The following is a 15,474-nucleotide window of genomic DNA, read 5'->3' as shown; positions in this document are numbered from 1 at the left end:
TCCAGTGCAGGTTTATGATGATAGATGGCGATTTCACCTCATCCATGCCTTTTTCTTTTGCGGTTTGCTGCGCTCCGTAACTAGAGTGGAGTATACATACTTCATATTCCACTGCCTTCTTCCACGATTCTATACCGCAATTTTGATCCGAAGGGATTTTGCTTTGTTGGCACGTGCCATCCGTTCGAGTAGCAAGGATTCTGTTCGTTCCATGAAGCGGAATTTCATCAGCCTATATATTTTTTTATTTTTATTAATGCCGTTTTCTGTTTTCCATTTCAACAGGCAGGAGTGACGGCTTTCAATCTGGATGACACCACATCCAATTATTCCGGGACGGCATCCCTGCGGAAGAAGAGCTTCCAGATTTACGGAGCTGCTGGTAAGCGTTTGTTTGATCATACAGCTTTGATGTAATTAAATTTTGCGGTTCGTCTCTGTGTACCGCACTGACCAAATCTCCTGAGCAAATAAAAAAAATCCGCATCGTTCATGCTAATTCCAATCACAATAAAATTATATACGGTCAGTGAACAGGCTAATCTTTCCCACGGCTATTTAGGCATCTAATGATAAACTGGAGCACAGTACGTAATGCCTCGTCATCGCAGCTAATTGGTACCGTTTAGCAGCAAATGCGACCCTCTTTCAACACGTACATACTAACATTTGCTGTGGGGTTGGGGGTTGCAAAAATGTTCAAATCACTCTACATCAGCAAGGTCAGGTGGGCACTAATTGCGATTCAATTCAATGTAAAGGGAACGGAAAACTGCCAAATACTGACCGGCTGAATTTAAAAAGTTTTATTTTTTCTCATATCACCTTCGTACCGGGACGGCAATCGTTTCTGCTTTTACTCGTGGGATGTTCGGAGCTTCAAAATATGTTTTAATTTCGTTTCAATTTCAGTGGTTCATTGGTAGGTTTACCGATTTTTTTCCACCGACATGACGTACACACCAAAAAAATCTGAATTTTATCGTTGACGTAATTGCAAACATGACACAATTCAACAAACCGTAATTTACGAAATGACAGAACATTACCGTGTTCCATTTAATTTTACATGAAACATATACTTTACATGCGCAATGACTTAAAATTACACTTCCTACCATTCAGAACAAACGCTGTATGTGGAGTAAAATTACATGATTTACGAAATTAAACGTCATGTAAAATTAAAATCAAACGTAAAACTAAGTCATTTTTGATGCTCGTATATGTCATGGTCAGGAGACGTAAATTTACACTATTTTTTCTAGGTGTGTAGGTATGTTAGACAGAGATACATATGATTCGGAGAAAAATAACCGACTGGCAAGGTTGGAATAATTCGTGTGTTGCTTTCGACAGAACAATTAGTACGAACTGACAGGAATTTAATTTTGACTGAAATGAATGTTTGGTTGCCCTGAGAGTTCATATTGAATGACAAGCGCACGATTGTTTGCCCGCAGTTGTATGACGATTGCAATTAATAACACTAATTTAGAAAATTATCACACTATAGTAGTTAGAAAACAGACTTTAGTTTAAAAACATTTCTGTCACAGAATCAGTCTAACTGCAATTACTGACGAACAAATATTCAATTTTTGAACAAATTTTTATGACCGAATAAAGTTTTTCAGCAACAATAGCTAAAGTCTTTTAGTTATGTTCGCAGCACTTTGACATTATTATTTTACACGACGCCTTCTCCAGAGAACTCCGAAGAACGATAACGCATTACCCTTGAAAAAGGCCATAATCAGTGGCCGAAACGTCGGGCAGTATAAATCACCCGTTTTAATAAAACAGACCGCAAAAGCCGGAAGTCCAATAAAAAAAAAGTTCTCCAGAGTAATACTACAAACAGACATGCGTCTCCATAATATATTGTTGGTTCAATGAAGACGACTGGTTTTTGACTGTTGTGTGCTCGACAGGACACCTGGGTAGCCTCTTCAGTTTTTAATTCATGAAATTCCAGTGTTCTTCCCCCAACAGGAAGGAGCTTATCGAATCCCACGCCCCACCCCGAACCTACTGCGAGTTGTAGAGTCATGCTAGAATATGGTGGAGTTTGGGCAGCATTGGACTCTGCTAAATCTTTAAAAAGCGCCAACTCCGACGAAGCGAGTCGGTGCTGCCTCTGCTAAGATCCTATCAAACACCAAAGATCTTAGCAATAAGAGTACTCTAGCTCAACCGGAGTGCCAACCGAAACATTAGAATCGATACCAGTAAGATCCTACTAATGGCATACTGGCAGCAGAACATGGATGTGAATGAGGATTTCATCAAAACTGAACCGCCCTAGGATAGGTGATACTTCTTCGAAACGGCGGGTGGGCTAATGGTACTGGCTGCCCTCCATTACGTTAAAACTTTGGCAGGTCTTCAAGTTCGTTCGAAACCCGGCACCTTAGTCCGTGAAGTAGGCTCAGTTGAACGTTCCTGACTAGCGCCGATACGGCTTTGAGCACGGTGAAGGACAGCGTCAACTTTCGTTTGTGACCTCGCAAAGATAACCATGGGATTATATAGATGCGACTACTTACTACGGGCAGAGATAGCGCCTTGGAGTTTGGGACCCAAAAAAGCATGGATAAAGATCAACAACAAAATCAACAAAAATAACAAAAAGAAATTCTAACGGAGCAAGTGTGGTGAACCCGTTCGCCGAAGGTCAAGGGAGGTCGCAGACCCAGCAAAACAACCAAGTGCAATAGCCAATGCAGCCGCAACAGTAGTACCAGCGAGAGCAGCCCAGGGAGGCCATACCGAGCACTAGCAGCGACGACCCAATAGGACGCCAAGGAAAGCTATGGTTTCAGGTACGCACGCTGAAACTCAAGAAGACCAGCAATCTGGGTTGTCTAAAGTGATGAAGCTGAGGCAAAAAATCGAAGAGCTCTACGAATTTGTGCAAAGCAAGGACAACGGTCACGGACAGATAAGGGATCTAGTGATTAGCATCAAATCCGCCGTAACAGCCGCCGAATGCGAACAGATGGCGTTACTGGAGAGAGCTGAAAACGCCGAAAAGACACTGAAGATCACGGAGATAGCGAAAGAAGACGCCGAAGGGTGACCGCTATTCTGGTTCTGTGAAATGAGTAAGGGAAACAGCAGGAGAGGGATAGGAACCGGAGAAATCCAAGAAGGTCGGTGAAGGACAGCGAAACAGCCGACAAATGGAGGGTGGATGGCGATCCGTAGAAAGCGTAGAAGAGTTCTCTCTAGAACAGTAAGAAAACGATGAAAAGAAGGAAAAGAAAAAAGAAAACCTTCGGCCGCGCCAGGTATAAGGGAGACGCTCTAGTTGTCAAAACAAACGACGGTTTGACGTACGCGGCGTTTCTCAAAAGGGTGAGAGAGGATTCTAAGCTAACGGAGCTAGTAGTAACAACCAGGCACCCTTAGAAAGGCGAAACAGTTCTCGAGCTGATGAAACATCCATTGATCAAGAGTTCTGCCTATCGGAAACTCGTGCCGTAGTGGTTGGTAGAGAAGCGAACGTGAGAGCTCTAGTTCAAGAGGCGGTGGTCGAGTGCAACAATCTGGATGAGATCATAACGGAAAATGAAGTGAGGAGCGCACTAATAGAGCAATGTACCTTGGAGTTAGATTAGATGTTAATCAGATTCAGGAAGGCGTATAGTGGTACACAGCCGGCCGCAGCTAATCAGCTTATGTCGACCGGGAAGATCAAAGTCGGATGGTCGATGCGCTCGTTGCTATTGATCCCTAGAGCTACAAAACAAATGGAGAGGTGCTTCAGATTCCTGTGTTTCGGCCATCAGGCAAGAAACTGTAGAGGCTCGGACAGATCTGACCTGTACAGAAAATGTGGGGAGAAGGGACACATTGCTAGAGACTGCACAAAGCAACCGAAGTGCTTGCTTTGCACAAATGAGGGCGGAAAGGACCCCATGGAGGGAGGATTCTTATGCCCAGAGTACAAAAAGGAGATGGAGATAACTCAGCTTAATCTCAATCATTGCGAACTTGCCCAGCAACTGTTGTGGCAACAACAGAAACACAGTGCGATTTTGATCGTGTACCTCCCGATAACGGTAACTTGGTGGTGGATAGCACACACAAAGGCATCGTGATCGCCACGATCAACGGCGTATTTGTATATAGCTGTTATGCTCCACCACGATGTACAATAGGATGCTAGACGCATCAACCGACTCATTATTCGGACGAACGCCAGTTGTTATAGGAGAAGATTTTAAAGCCTGGGCCCTGGAGTGGGGGAGTCGGCTGACCAAGATGTTAGAGCTTGTTAAAGCCCTGGCGAAGCTGGATGTAAGGTTCTGATAGTACATTCCGTAAAGACAACCCGGAATCCATCATCGACTTAACATTCTGCAGCGCTTCGCTGATGGATGAGATGAATTGGCGAGTTAGCGAGCAGTACACACATAGCGACCACCAGGTGATCCACTACACCATTGGTCGGTGGAATTGTACGGTAACGCGGAGAGTGAGGACTGGTGAGCGGAAGTGGAAAATAAAGGACTTTGACACGACCATTTTTGTCTGAGCACGTCGTGCTGACAGCCTCACTTCAATTCTGAATGCTAATGAGCTGTCGGAAGCACTAGCGAGGGCGTGTGACATAATCATGCCGAAGAACTACCGGCGAATTGGTGAAAGGAAAGATTAAGTACCCTCCGTGCTACGTGCCTAAAAAATAGAAGACACGTTCAATCAGCAAGATCTGAAGCAATCAGAGAAGGGCGTAAAGAGACGTTCCGGGTGGCTAAGACGCGAGGTAGTTCTAAGGAAGTCCACCTGCTACAAGGCGCTGTGCAGAAAAGCAGGCGCTAACCCCAGGGGCAATTCTTACCATGTAGCCAGGTGAAATGTGCGCTAACCAATTGAAAATTATCGTTGGGGTCTGGTTGGTAAACGATTGGGCAATGCGTAATATAGACACTGTGGTTCACCACAGTGGTCCTTAGCCTCTTGTCCAGTAACTCCTATCCCTACCTCCCCGCGATGCCAGCTGGGGTATGAGTAACCATAGGAAAGGTTGAGTAACCAACCCCGGTGGGACCATGGTCGTATGCTAATAGGGAAGGGGGTTCCTCGTTTCGGGGTTTCCCATGTTAGGGGCGGCTCAAAACAGCGTCTGTTCTCCATGTTAGCGGCAGCTGATGTTATATCGTCCTCGTATCGGCGTGGGACTCTAAACAGAGCTGACATGATGGTCCTCCGGCGAGACAGGGGGTTGGGGAACCTCCAACAAGTCGACCTGGAACACTAACCGTTACGAACAATGCAGAAGAAAATACGAATCGGAACAATCGGCAAAGACCTACGCGACGAAATAAGGACTACGATTGGAAACTCGGAACATAGAACTGCAGGTAACTCTGCTTTCCAGCTTTCGACAGGATAATCTACGACGAGCTCCAACCACGCAACTTTGAAGTCGAAGCACTGCAGGAACTTTGCTTAACAGGACAAAAGGTATGGTAAAGCGGGCATCGGGCGGCTACTTTCTACCAGAGCTGTGGCTCCACCAACGGGCTGGAAACCGGCTTTGTAGTGCTGGGTAGGATGCATCAACGCATGAATGGATAGACTTCGATCAACGCAAGGATGTATAAGTTGAGGATCAAAGGCCGTTTCTTCAACTACAGCATCATCAACGTACACTGCCCACACGATGGGAGACCCGACGACGAAAAGAAAGCGTTCTACGTGAAGCTGGAGGAGGTGTACGATGGCTGTTCGCAACGGGACGTGAAAATCGTCATCGGTGATATGAACGCTCAGGTAGGACGGGAGGTAATGTTTAGAACGGTAATCGGGCCAAACAGCTTGCACACCGTATCGAATGACAACGGCCAATGATGCGTGAACTTCGCAGCCTCCCGTGGCATGGTAGTCCGAAGTACCTTCTTCCCCTGCAAAGATATCTGCAAAACCACCTGGAGATCATCGGACCAACGCACCGAAAACCAAATCGATCACATTCTAATCGACGGGCGATTCTTCTCTGATATCAGCAAGATATAGGTTCAGACCATTACCTAGTTGCAGTATGCATGGGCTCACAACTCTCGACGGTGTACAACACCCGTCGTAGTCGGACGACAAGGCACAACATCACGTAACTTCGAGACGCCGGGGTTGCCCAAGACTATGCACAGCGTCTGGAAGCAGCACTATCCACGGAAGAACAGCTGGGTGCAGCTGCTCTCGAAGATGGCTGGAGGGAGATCCGTTCCGCCATAGGAAGTACTGCTATAGCGGCAATAGGTACAGCGATTCCGAATCGAGGAAACGACTGGTTCGATGACGAATGTAAGCAGTTAATAGAGGAGAAGAATGCAGCACGGGCGAGGGTTGAACAGTTCGCGCAAGGCCGATATGTGCAGGGACTTAGACGGCCACCTTCTTACGAACGAGTGTAAGGTGATTGAGAGCTGGAAGCAGTACTATGACGAGCACCTCAACGGTAAAACAGCAGAGGACGAAAGCGGCAATGGAAACGGATCTTGGAGCACGCGCAGAAGACGATAGGCTGCCGGCCCCTGATCTCCTAGAAGTCAAGGAGATCGGTCGGCTGAAAAACAACAAAGCAGCCGGTGTAGATCAACTACCCAGCGAGCTATTAAAATACGGTGGTAAAACACTGGCTAGAGCGCTGCACTGGGTAATCGCCAAAATTTGGGAGGAGGAGATTCTTCCGGAGGAGTGGATGGAGAGTGTCGTTTGCCCAATCTACAAAAAGGGTGACAAGTTGGATTGCTGCAACTACCGCGCGATCACACTACTTAACGCCGCCTACAAGGTCCTCTCCCAAATTCTTTGCCACCGATTGTCACCATTTACAAGGGAGTCACCATTTGCAAGGCACTACCCAGCGGGATTCATGGATTTCCGCGCCACTACAGACCAAATATTCGCGATTCGGCAGGTTCTGTTGAAGTGCCGCGAATACATCGTGACCACACATAACTCGTTCATCGATTTCAAATCGGCGTATGACACAATCGATCTAGATAAGTTATAGCAGATAATGCACGAGTACGGTTTTCCAGATAAGCTAACACGATAAGTCAGAGCGACGATGGATCGGGTGATGTGCGTTGTTCGAGTATCAGGGACACCGTCGAGTCCCTTTGAAACTCGAAGAGGGTTACGGCAAGGTGGTGATCTATCGTGCCTGCTGTTCAACGTTGCGTTAGAAGGTGTAATAAAGAGAGCAGGGATAGACACGAGTGGCACGATCTTCAAGAAGTCCGTCCAGCTCCTTGGCTTCGCCAACGACATTGACATAGTGGCACGGATCTTTGAGGCGATGTCGGAAACGTACATCAGACTGAAAGCTGAAGCCAGCAGGATTGGACTTGCCATCAACGCTTCGAAGACAAAATACATGAGAGGAAGAGGTTCTAGAGAGAACAATGTGAACCTCCCATCCCGAGTTCGGATTGACGGTGACGAAATCGAGATGGTCGATGAATTCGTGTATTTGGGCTCACTAGTAACCGCCGAAATGATATCAGCAGAGAAATTCAGAGACAGACCTTGGCGGGAAATCGTGTCTACTTTGGACTCCGGAGGACGCTCCGGTCAAACAAAATTCGCCGCCGAACGAAGCTGATTATCTACAAGACGCTGATTAGACCGATGGTCCTCTACGGCCACGAGACCTGGACTATGTTCGTGGAGGACCAACGCGCGCGCCTCTGGAGTTTTCGAACGAAAGGTGTTGCGGATCTATGGAGGCGTGTAGATGGAAGACGGAACGTAGCGCAGGCGAATGAACCATGAGTTTCATAAGCTGCTGGAAGAACCATCCATCGCGAATACCGCAAAAATAGGACGTTTGCTGTTGGCTGGACACGTCGTAAGAATGTCGACCCGGTGAAGATGGTTCTTGAGAGCGACCCTACAGGACCAAGAAAACGGGGCGCACAGCGAGCACGGTGGATCGACCAGATAGAGGACGACCTGCGGGCCCTTCGAAGACAGCGAGGCTGGCGACAAGCAGCAATGGACCGAGTGGAGTGGGGACGGCTTCTGCATACAGCAAGAGACAAAAAGGCTCTAGCCTGAACGGTAAGGTAAGGGGTCTTTTCCCGAAGCACGACACAACCGCATGGCCGCCTACACCGTACGTTAATGCAGACGGAGGAAATGCAGGTGACAATCGAGTTTCCAACGACGAACTTCTTATAGTGGCAAAAGGGCGTACTGGCGTCTCCGGACATGTTCAGGATAGTTCTATAGAAATGTTTGGACGAAGGCTACTTCCCAGACAGATGGAAGATCCAGAAGCTAGTGTTACTGCCAAAACCAGAGCATCGTATCGGTCTACATGCCTGTTGGAGTACCTCAGGGCTCGATACTTGACCCAACGCTTTGGAATATAATGTACAACGGAGTCTTAACACTGCAACTGCCCAGAGGAGATGAGATCAGGCCCGTAGCATGCGTTTGGCCGGATTGGCTCCCGCCAAGGACCCAAACCCTAATGGAGCACTGAAATCTTGATCTGTTTTATAAAATAAGTGAGCATAAGTCATAGAATAAATTAGGATAAGCGTACCATTTCCAGATATCAAATTATTGTTCTACAATTGAGCTCAAATTCACAATAGTAATTAAGCGCACAGAAGTCCAGCCAGAGGTAGCTCGATACGAGTTTGAAGGAACACATCATTTTATCCCGTTTAGTGTGATTGCCATTACAATTCTCGCTAACTGGAGCAAGGTGACCACCCTGTCGTTCTCAACATAGTGAGCGGCCATCTAGATGCGGAAGCCCTTCATAAAGGACTTCTCGCCAGTAAAGTCGTTTGGTTTTTCTTTTAACAGAATACCATTCTGAACTTATTTGAACAAACCCGTGAGTCTTTTGAGTTCTTTTGGTGCTCTATATTGATGGCTTTGCCCGAAATAAGCGGGTAATTTTCGGTTTTTCGCGTCCGCATTGATTAAAATTTTAAAGGTAAAACTCCGAAAGCAGCTCGGACGAAGTGTGTCTGTGCCGCTTCTGCTAAGATCCTAAGATTTCAGTAAGCAAAGATCTTAACAATTAAAGCACTCTAGCCCAACCAGCCCATCAGGAACGACGGCAGTAACATTCTGGTTACGGCATACTGGCCATGGCCAATGTCAACGGACAGGACACGGATCATGAATTGGACAACGACTTTGGGCTGACACCGACCTGAAATGGTGAGTGGGTTAACAGTACGGCTGCCACTGTCCCACTAAATATTGGTAGACCTCCGGGTACGTTCAAAATTCGTCATTAATAGTTAGTGTACCAGGTTCGGATGGACCCATTTCGATTTTGTGCCTTTCCCAAAAAGGACAGTGTCAACCCTAGCAAGGCCTCCCTGCCTGCATACCATGGCATCACGAGTGGAGGTTGCGGCCCTGAGTTGGGACACAATAAAATGGACAGCAAACAAGAAACTCACACATACCGAGTAGGCGCTGCGAATCCGTTCGCCAGAGGCAGAACCCTGCTGTAGCACGGAGAAGGATGACCGGCGAGTGAAAGTGGAAGACAAAAGCCTTCAACAAAAACCTCTTCATTGAGGTATTTCGGCCGAGCGGCAGGACCGAAAACGTTGATGTGACTGATTTTATAAGACGGCTTCCCGATCAGAAACGCATAACAGAAATATTTCAAAATTATATCTCGCATTATTACTTGTTATAAATTTCTGTTATTTTAACTACTAACGAGACCTAATTTATAACACAATATGTTACAAAAATTGTGTTCTGTTATAATCTTGTTATTTCATTTTGATCGGGTTGTGGGCCAGAAGCCCGATCAGAATGAAATAACAAGATTATAACAGAACACATTTTTTGTAACATATTGTGTTAAAAATTAGGTCTCGTTAGTAGTTAAAATAACAGAAATTTATAACAAGTAACAATGCGAGTTATAGTTTTGAAATATTTCTGTTATGTGTTTCTGATCGGGAGGCGGGCCCAGAGAGCAGTATCGGAGCCAGATAGAGAAGAGCACAAGGCAGCGTTTCGGGAAGCTAAGGTCGCTTTAAAACGGGATATCAAGATTAGCAAGTCCGATTGCCAAAAGGAGCTGTGCCCAAAAGCAAATAAAGAGCCCATCAACGCCGACTACTGAATGAAGCTGAAAATGATCGTTGGGCGTCTTTTCCCGAAGTGCGATCCAACTACCTGGCCACTGACATCGTACGGCGAAGAAGAAGGAGCAAACACGGACGATCGGCAAGTGACTAACGATGGGCTCACAAAAGCATCGAAGCGACTGAAATAAAAAAAAACCATGGTCCGGATGGATAAACCAAACGTGGCACCGAAACCATGTTCAGGATGGTGCTGCGAAGTGTCTAGATGAAGACAACTTCTCCGAAATATTGAAGGTACAGAAGTTGGTGTTTCTGCCAGACTGTCCAAGATACAGTTCGGATTTCGCTATAAAGTATCGATAGTGAAGGCAATTCGAGGAGTGCTCGAGAGTGTCGAGAAGGCATCAATACTGCGCTGTAGTCACGATAGATGTGAAGAATGCATTTAACAGCGCCAGCTGAGAAGCCATCCCCACAGCGCTGCACAGAATGAGAGTTCCCAACTATCTATGCCCGATCCTGAAGAGCTACTTCCAGATCAGAGTGCTGCTGTATGAGAATAACACCTCCTTTCGTTCGTCTCATACAATGTTCGAAGCGACGCACAGGGAGAGCCAGACATCAACTCGGATAATGTCTTCTACAGAATGGCAGGCGAGGTAAACACGTGGAACGCGATCAACAGAGTGGTGACGCAGATTATGATCGTGATGAACAGCGAGCTACGGTTTCGGGAGAGCAATCATGGCCGGGAAACTCTGCGCCAGAATAGGCTAGATTCACCGCTGGGTACTGGTCGAGTAGACCGCGACAGAGCACCTGGTAAAGGTCGTCGAGGGGCCAGCGATCCGGACGCCACGCTTCACTCGGAATCACCGGACCGACTACGGCACCCTACAGGTCGACCCGAGAGAAATATAACGAAGACAAAAGAAGATTCTGTAGCGGGAGAATTTCTCCGGGTAACATTCCGTTGGCAGCGCTAGATTTATTGCCGGGGACTAGACTAGGGGACCAGGCACCTGCGAACCGGACGCCTTATTCCTCGGTACCCAACTGTTTACCTCGGTTTCGGGAGAACTTTTCTTGCCGAGGAATTCTCCGTCGGAGTAGGCTAGGTTCATCGTCGGGGACTAGATGAGTAGTTCGCGAACAAGTCGGGGAGCTGATCGGCTCAACGAGGAAGTGATGCTAAATGGCACAAGAAGGGAGTCAAAGGGCTTAAAGGAGTTGCGGTGTTGAAAGGCACTGAACAGGGAGCCAAAGGGCTCAAAAAGTTGTTGTGCTGCATGGCACAAGGAATGGCATGGCACATTTGGTTGCCGTATAATTTTGAATCGTCGTCTAATTTTGCTGCACAGTTGGTCTGGCCGCTTTAATGATTGTGCCACATACCATACCATAATACTGGCAAGAAAAATTGTAGACACCTGCAATTTTCCGGGATCATGTATTGGCTGTGTATGGGAAGACTAGACTAGACTTTATCCAAGCACAAATGCAGCATTCTAGTTAGTGCACTGATTGGACATTGCAAACTCAATTATCACCTTGGTACTATTCAGCGTGCTGAGTATTATTCGTTTGATCTTTGTGAATCTGAATACGGAATGTAATATCATTTGGTTTGTAAATGCCAAGCAGTAATTCAATTGCGTATCCAGATCTTTGGTTCTTCATGTATACATAAGTACAGAGAGCTGAAATTCAAGGAAATGCTACTGCTACTAACCCAGTGTGATAAAGAGCTATACGAAAAACAGACATAGGAAGAATGACCGGAACGGTGAGAATGAAGAAAATTCACGTTTTTATTGGAAACACTTAGAAAAGATATGTCCTCAAGCAGGAATCGAACCTACGATCTCCCAGTCTCTAGTTGGGTGCGTTAAACCCTCCCCCATCGAGGAACTATGATGATGCCATCACATATTCCCAACAGTATCGTGATCACCGCCACAGCCTCCAATACAGCGGTTTAAGCCGAATTTGAATGACAATATCTCTTCGGGGATATTGATATACTAGCTTGTATTGCCAAGTGGTCATCGAACTCTTTCATCACAAGATTCCATCGGAATCGGTTGTTGCCTTTGCGCCGAAATTCAGACCGAAACCCGGCCAACTTTCGAACTAAATTTTGACGGGGTTGACTGGGTAAGATCTTAAACCACTTCGGCCGAATAAGGACGTGTGTTACAATACCAACAAAAGCCTACCATCCGAAATAGGCACCACACAGTCCAACGTAATTCATCCTGACCAAGGCAACCCAGATCAGCATTCAATAGAACCGATCCGAAAAGGATTCACGGAAGGTGCACAACACTCTACACGCGGTTGCTTTTTTTTTGGAGGGCTTCTACCCTCGACCAGTTTCCGATAGCTACAAAGAAACAGCTTTGAAAAATCCGCCAGACAGCCTTCAAGTGGCGAAGTGAGCCAATGAAAAGGTAAGGAGCTCCCGTTGAGTAATCTGGTCAACAGGGGGAAAAAAGTGAACGGGATCTCAGTGCTAGCAAGTGCGTTGATGCCTGGATAGAAAATAAATACGGTAACATAAAAGATGCTGCTGAATCTGTCAACATTGAATACCTTTCCGTGATGGTAGGGGAGGTGGCTCAGTTAAATCCATTTTTAGATACCGGCTCTCTTTAGACACGTTAGCTTATTGCCGTGGATACTTTTTAACGGGTTTCTTCCGGGCCTGATTTTGGACTTTTTTGATCAGGATCAAATGCGGTGATGGTCCTTTCTAGTGGGATGGATTGAAAGCTCTTTAACCTTAGGAACACAATGTGAATTGTGTTAGTAAATTTTCAGGTCGTTGAATTTGATGTGTCGGTCAGCCGAGAGCAGAGTGAATGGAAGGTGCATTTTATGGGTTTCACAAATCCTCTGGGGCGGCTATAATTCTTTCTTTGTTTTCGAATCATTTTGGACGTTCATCGCCAAAAGATTATTGCCAATCATCCAAGCGATGTAATTAAACGAGAGTAGGCTGACCAGCAGTCATAGAAATGCCATGAAAAATGTTATAATTGGCATTTTTCAGATTTTACACTCTCTAAACAGGTGCATCGAGTGGGCTGAAGAATTGCTGAATTTGCAATAAGAGGAAAGCGAGAATTTGTTTGAATTTTTGGGTGCTTTCCCGAGTGACCACTGTTTTGATCTATAAAGAAGCTTAGACAGCTATGATGAAATTACCAAATTAATCTGCGCTTGCGACGAACTTTTGGTTTCCCTAAATCCCATGGCAGAGGGCAATGTCACGTTCAAACTTCATTTACATCTAAATTGATCTAAGCAAGCTAGGGGGAAGTCGGTCGACACAGACCGTATGCTATGTGTCCTGTTTTTGGAAAGATGCCTTTTTTGGCATCAGACCATGACAAGTCATAATTCGAGTTAGTTTATGTCGGCCGTCGTCATATACTGAGAGGAAGATACTTCCATGAATAACGATGACTCTATCAGTTCTGTTGTTGGATTTAATTGTTTGATTAGGAGTCACTCTTGCATGTATTGTTTTTTTCCTAAAAGTATTGTTTCTGTTGGGAAAAATGACCTAAACATTTGACTGCCTGAAAGAATGTTAAACAAAATATTTGTTTAAATTTCGTTATTGAAATTTACAAGGAGAGATTTTCCTGCTAGGGCAACAATATTTAAAAAAAGGACTGAACTAATCTCATTTTATTTCAAGACTAGATGATGATGGCACGTAAAAATTGACGGAGCTCAATCCATAGACCATTGCATGAAAATGTTTTACCTCACTTTTCTGACAGTTCAGAGAGTTTATTTGCTTCGATTTAGGCTGTGAACCATTTGGTGAAATTTCGAGGTTAAAATCGGCACTTCGAAAGTTTTTTGCAACATAACCATGCTCTGGAGCATGGTTAAATTTGACAGTGAAATAGTCAAATTTGTCAACTCGACAGATAAAATTTTTGCTCATAATGCAGAATAAAAAGGTGGAAACATTTTCTGTACTTAAATGAGGTAGTTAATATTTTTCAGTACAAAATGAAGGAAAAAAGGTGGTAACGAAAACATGTTGTATCAAGATTTGTTTGGGGTTATTTCATGATGGGGTTGTTTACATTTTGAGGCTATGACTGTCATACCTAATGTGATAAGTAATTAACTAATATTAAAATATCGATCAATGTTCACACCTCTACCAACGCATGGTTTTCGCAGCTGTCAATTCTGAATAACTATCCAAATGGCAACACTTGAAGTGGGTCGCTCTCTCGGTTGAATTCTACCATCCCAAAGAAAATAACTTTCAAACTGTCAAATTTTAACTAAAAGTCAAAAGACTTCGCCAAATGGTTAACAGCCTTAGAAAGCTTTTGATTTTACCCAGTATAAGCTTGCTGAACTGAGCATTTTTACTCAGATGAGATCATCTTTTAGTGTTCCATGATTTCTGGTGTAAACTATATTCATAGTTAGGCATAGTTTTGGTGGGTCACTCTTCCGGCATTCACTATACATGTCCAGCCCACTGTAGTCAACCGTTATTATCAACCTTCCGATGTCTGCATGTTTCTAAACTTGGCAAAGAGCTTTTACTCTCAGATGATACGATCCTCCAACACGACGGTAAGCTATGATGGTTTTCGCAGTTAGTAATATTGTTGACTGATAAGATATAATCGTTTCGTTATATATTTGCTTTGATTTTTTATTCTTATTGTAACCTTAAAACTATAAGAAGTAAGAGCTCGTGGTTCATTCCTTAGCCTCACTATTTATTTTCTATTGTGCTGCCAAGAATTGGACGAAGAGTATTTTTCTCAAATATACCAGGCACTGCTTCTGTGTATATTGTATATACCGTAAACCGGGGTGAAATTGATCACTTTTCGCATTAATCATTACATATTTTTAGGCGCAACACAGATTTTTTTCAAGTATTTTAATATTTGTAAACCATGTACTGATGTGTGGAGAATAGGATTGAATGATTTTATCTAAAATTGTCCGCTTACAGCCAATTTTCCAAAAATGATTTCAAGTTGAAGTCCGTTTTCGTATTCCGGGGTGACTTTGATAACCTGCATGTTCACCCACATTAAGTTATTGATATCAATGTTTTCATTCGAATGTTCGTTTAAGCTAATTCTGGAAAGATTCTCATTAAATAGATGTAAATTGGTATTATACAAAGTATTTCAATGTAAATCGAGTAACCAAAATTCGTAAAATTTGTGTCCAACTAGAATAAAAAATTATGAAAACCTTTAAAACTTCTAAAACTGTTTTATTTCAGTGTTTTATCGATGTACAAAGAGTTTCTTCCATTTTAACACGTTGGAATATTGAACAATTTAAAAAAAATATGGTGAATTTTAGCTTAAAA

General features: G+C 44.5%; 1 protein-coding gene across 2 annotated transcripts in view; it reads left to right on the top strand.

The window, feature by feature from the left end:
• LOC131685346 (adenylate cyclase type 6) overlaps positions 1-15,474 on the top strand; it is a 539,597-nt gene that overhangs the window by 297,217 nt on the left and 226,906 nt on the right. For both annotated transcript variants that reach the window (XM_058969007.1, XM_058969006.1), the window contains exon 4: positions 286-382. In XM_058969007.1, coding sequence (XP_058824990.1) covers positions 286-382 — 97 coding nt within the window. The remainder of the gene's footprint in view (positions 1-285; positions 383-15,474) is intronic.

Source organism: Topomyia yanbarensis, chromosome 2 (genome assembly GCF_030247195.1).
Source record: "Topomyia yanbarensis strain Yona2022 chromosome 2, ASM3024719v1, whole genome shotgun sequence".
Taxonomy (NCBI): Eukaryota; Metazoa; Arthropoda; class Insecta; order Diptera; family Culicidae; genus Topomyia; species Topomyia yanbarensis.
The sequence above is the reverse complement of the archived record's forward strand: the minus strand, read 5'-3'. Positions and strand labels throughout refer to the sequence as shown.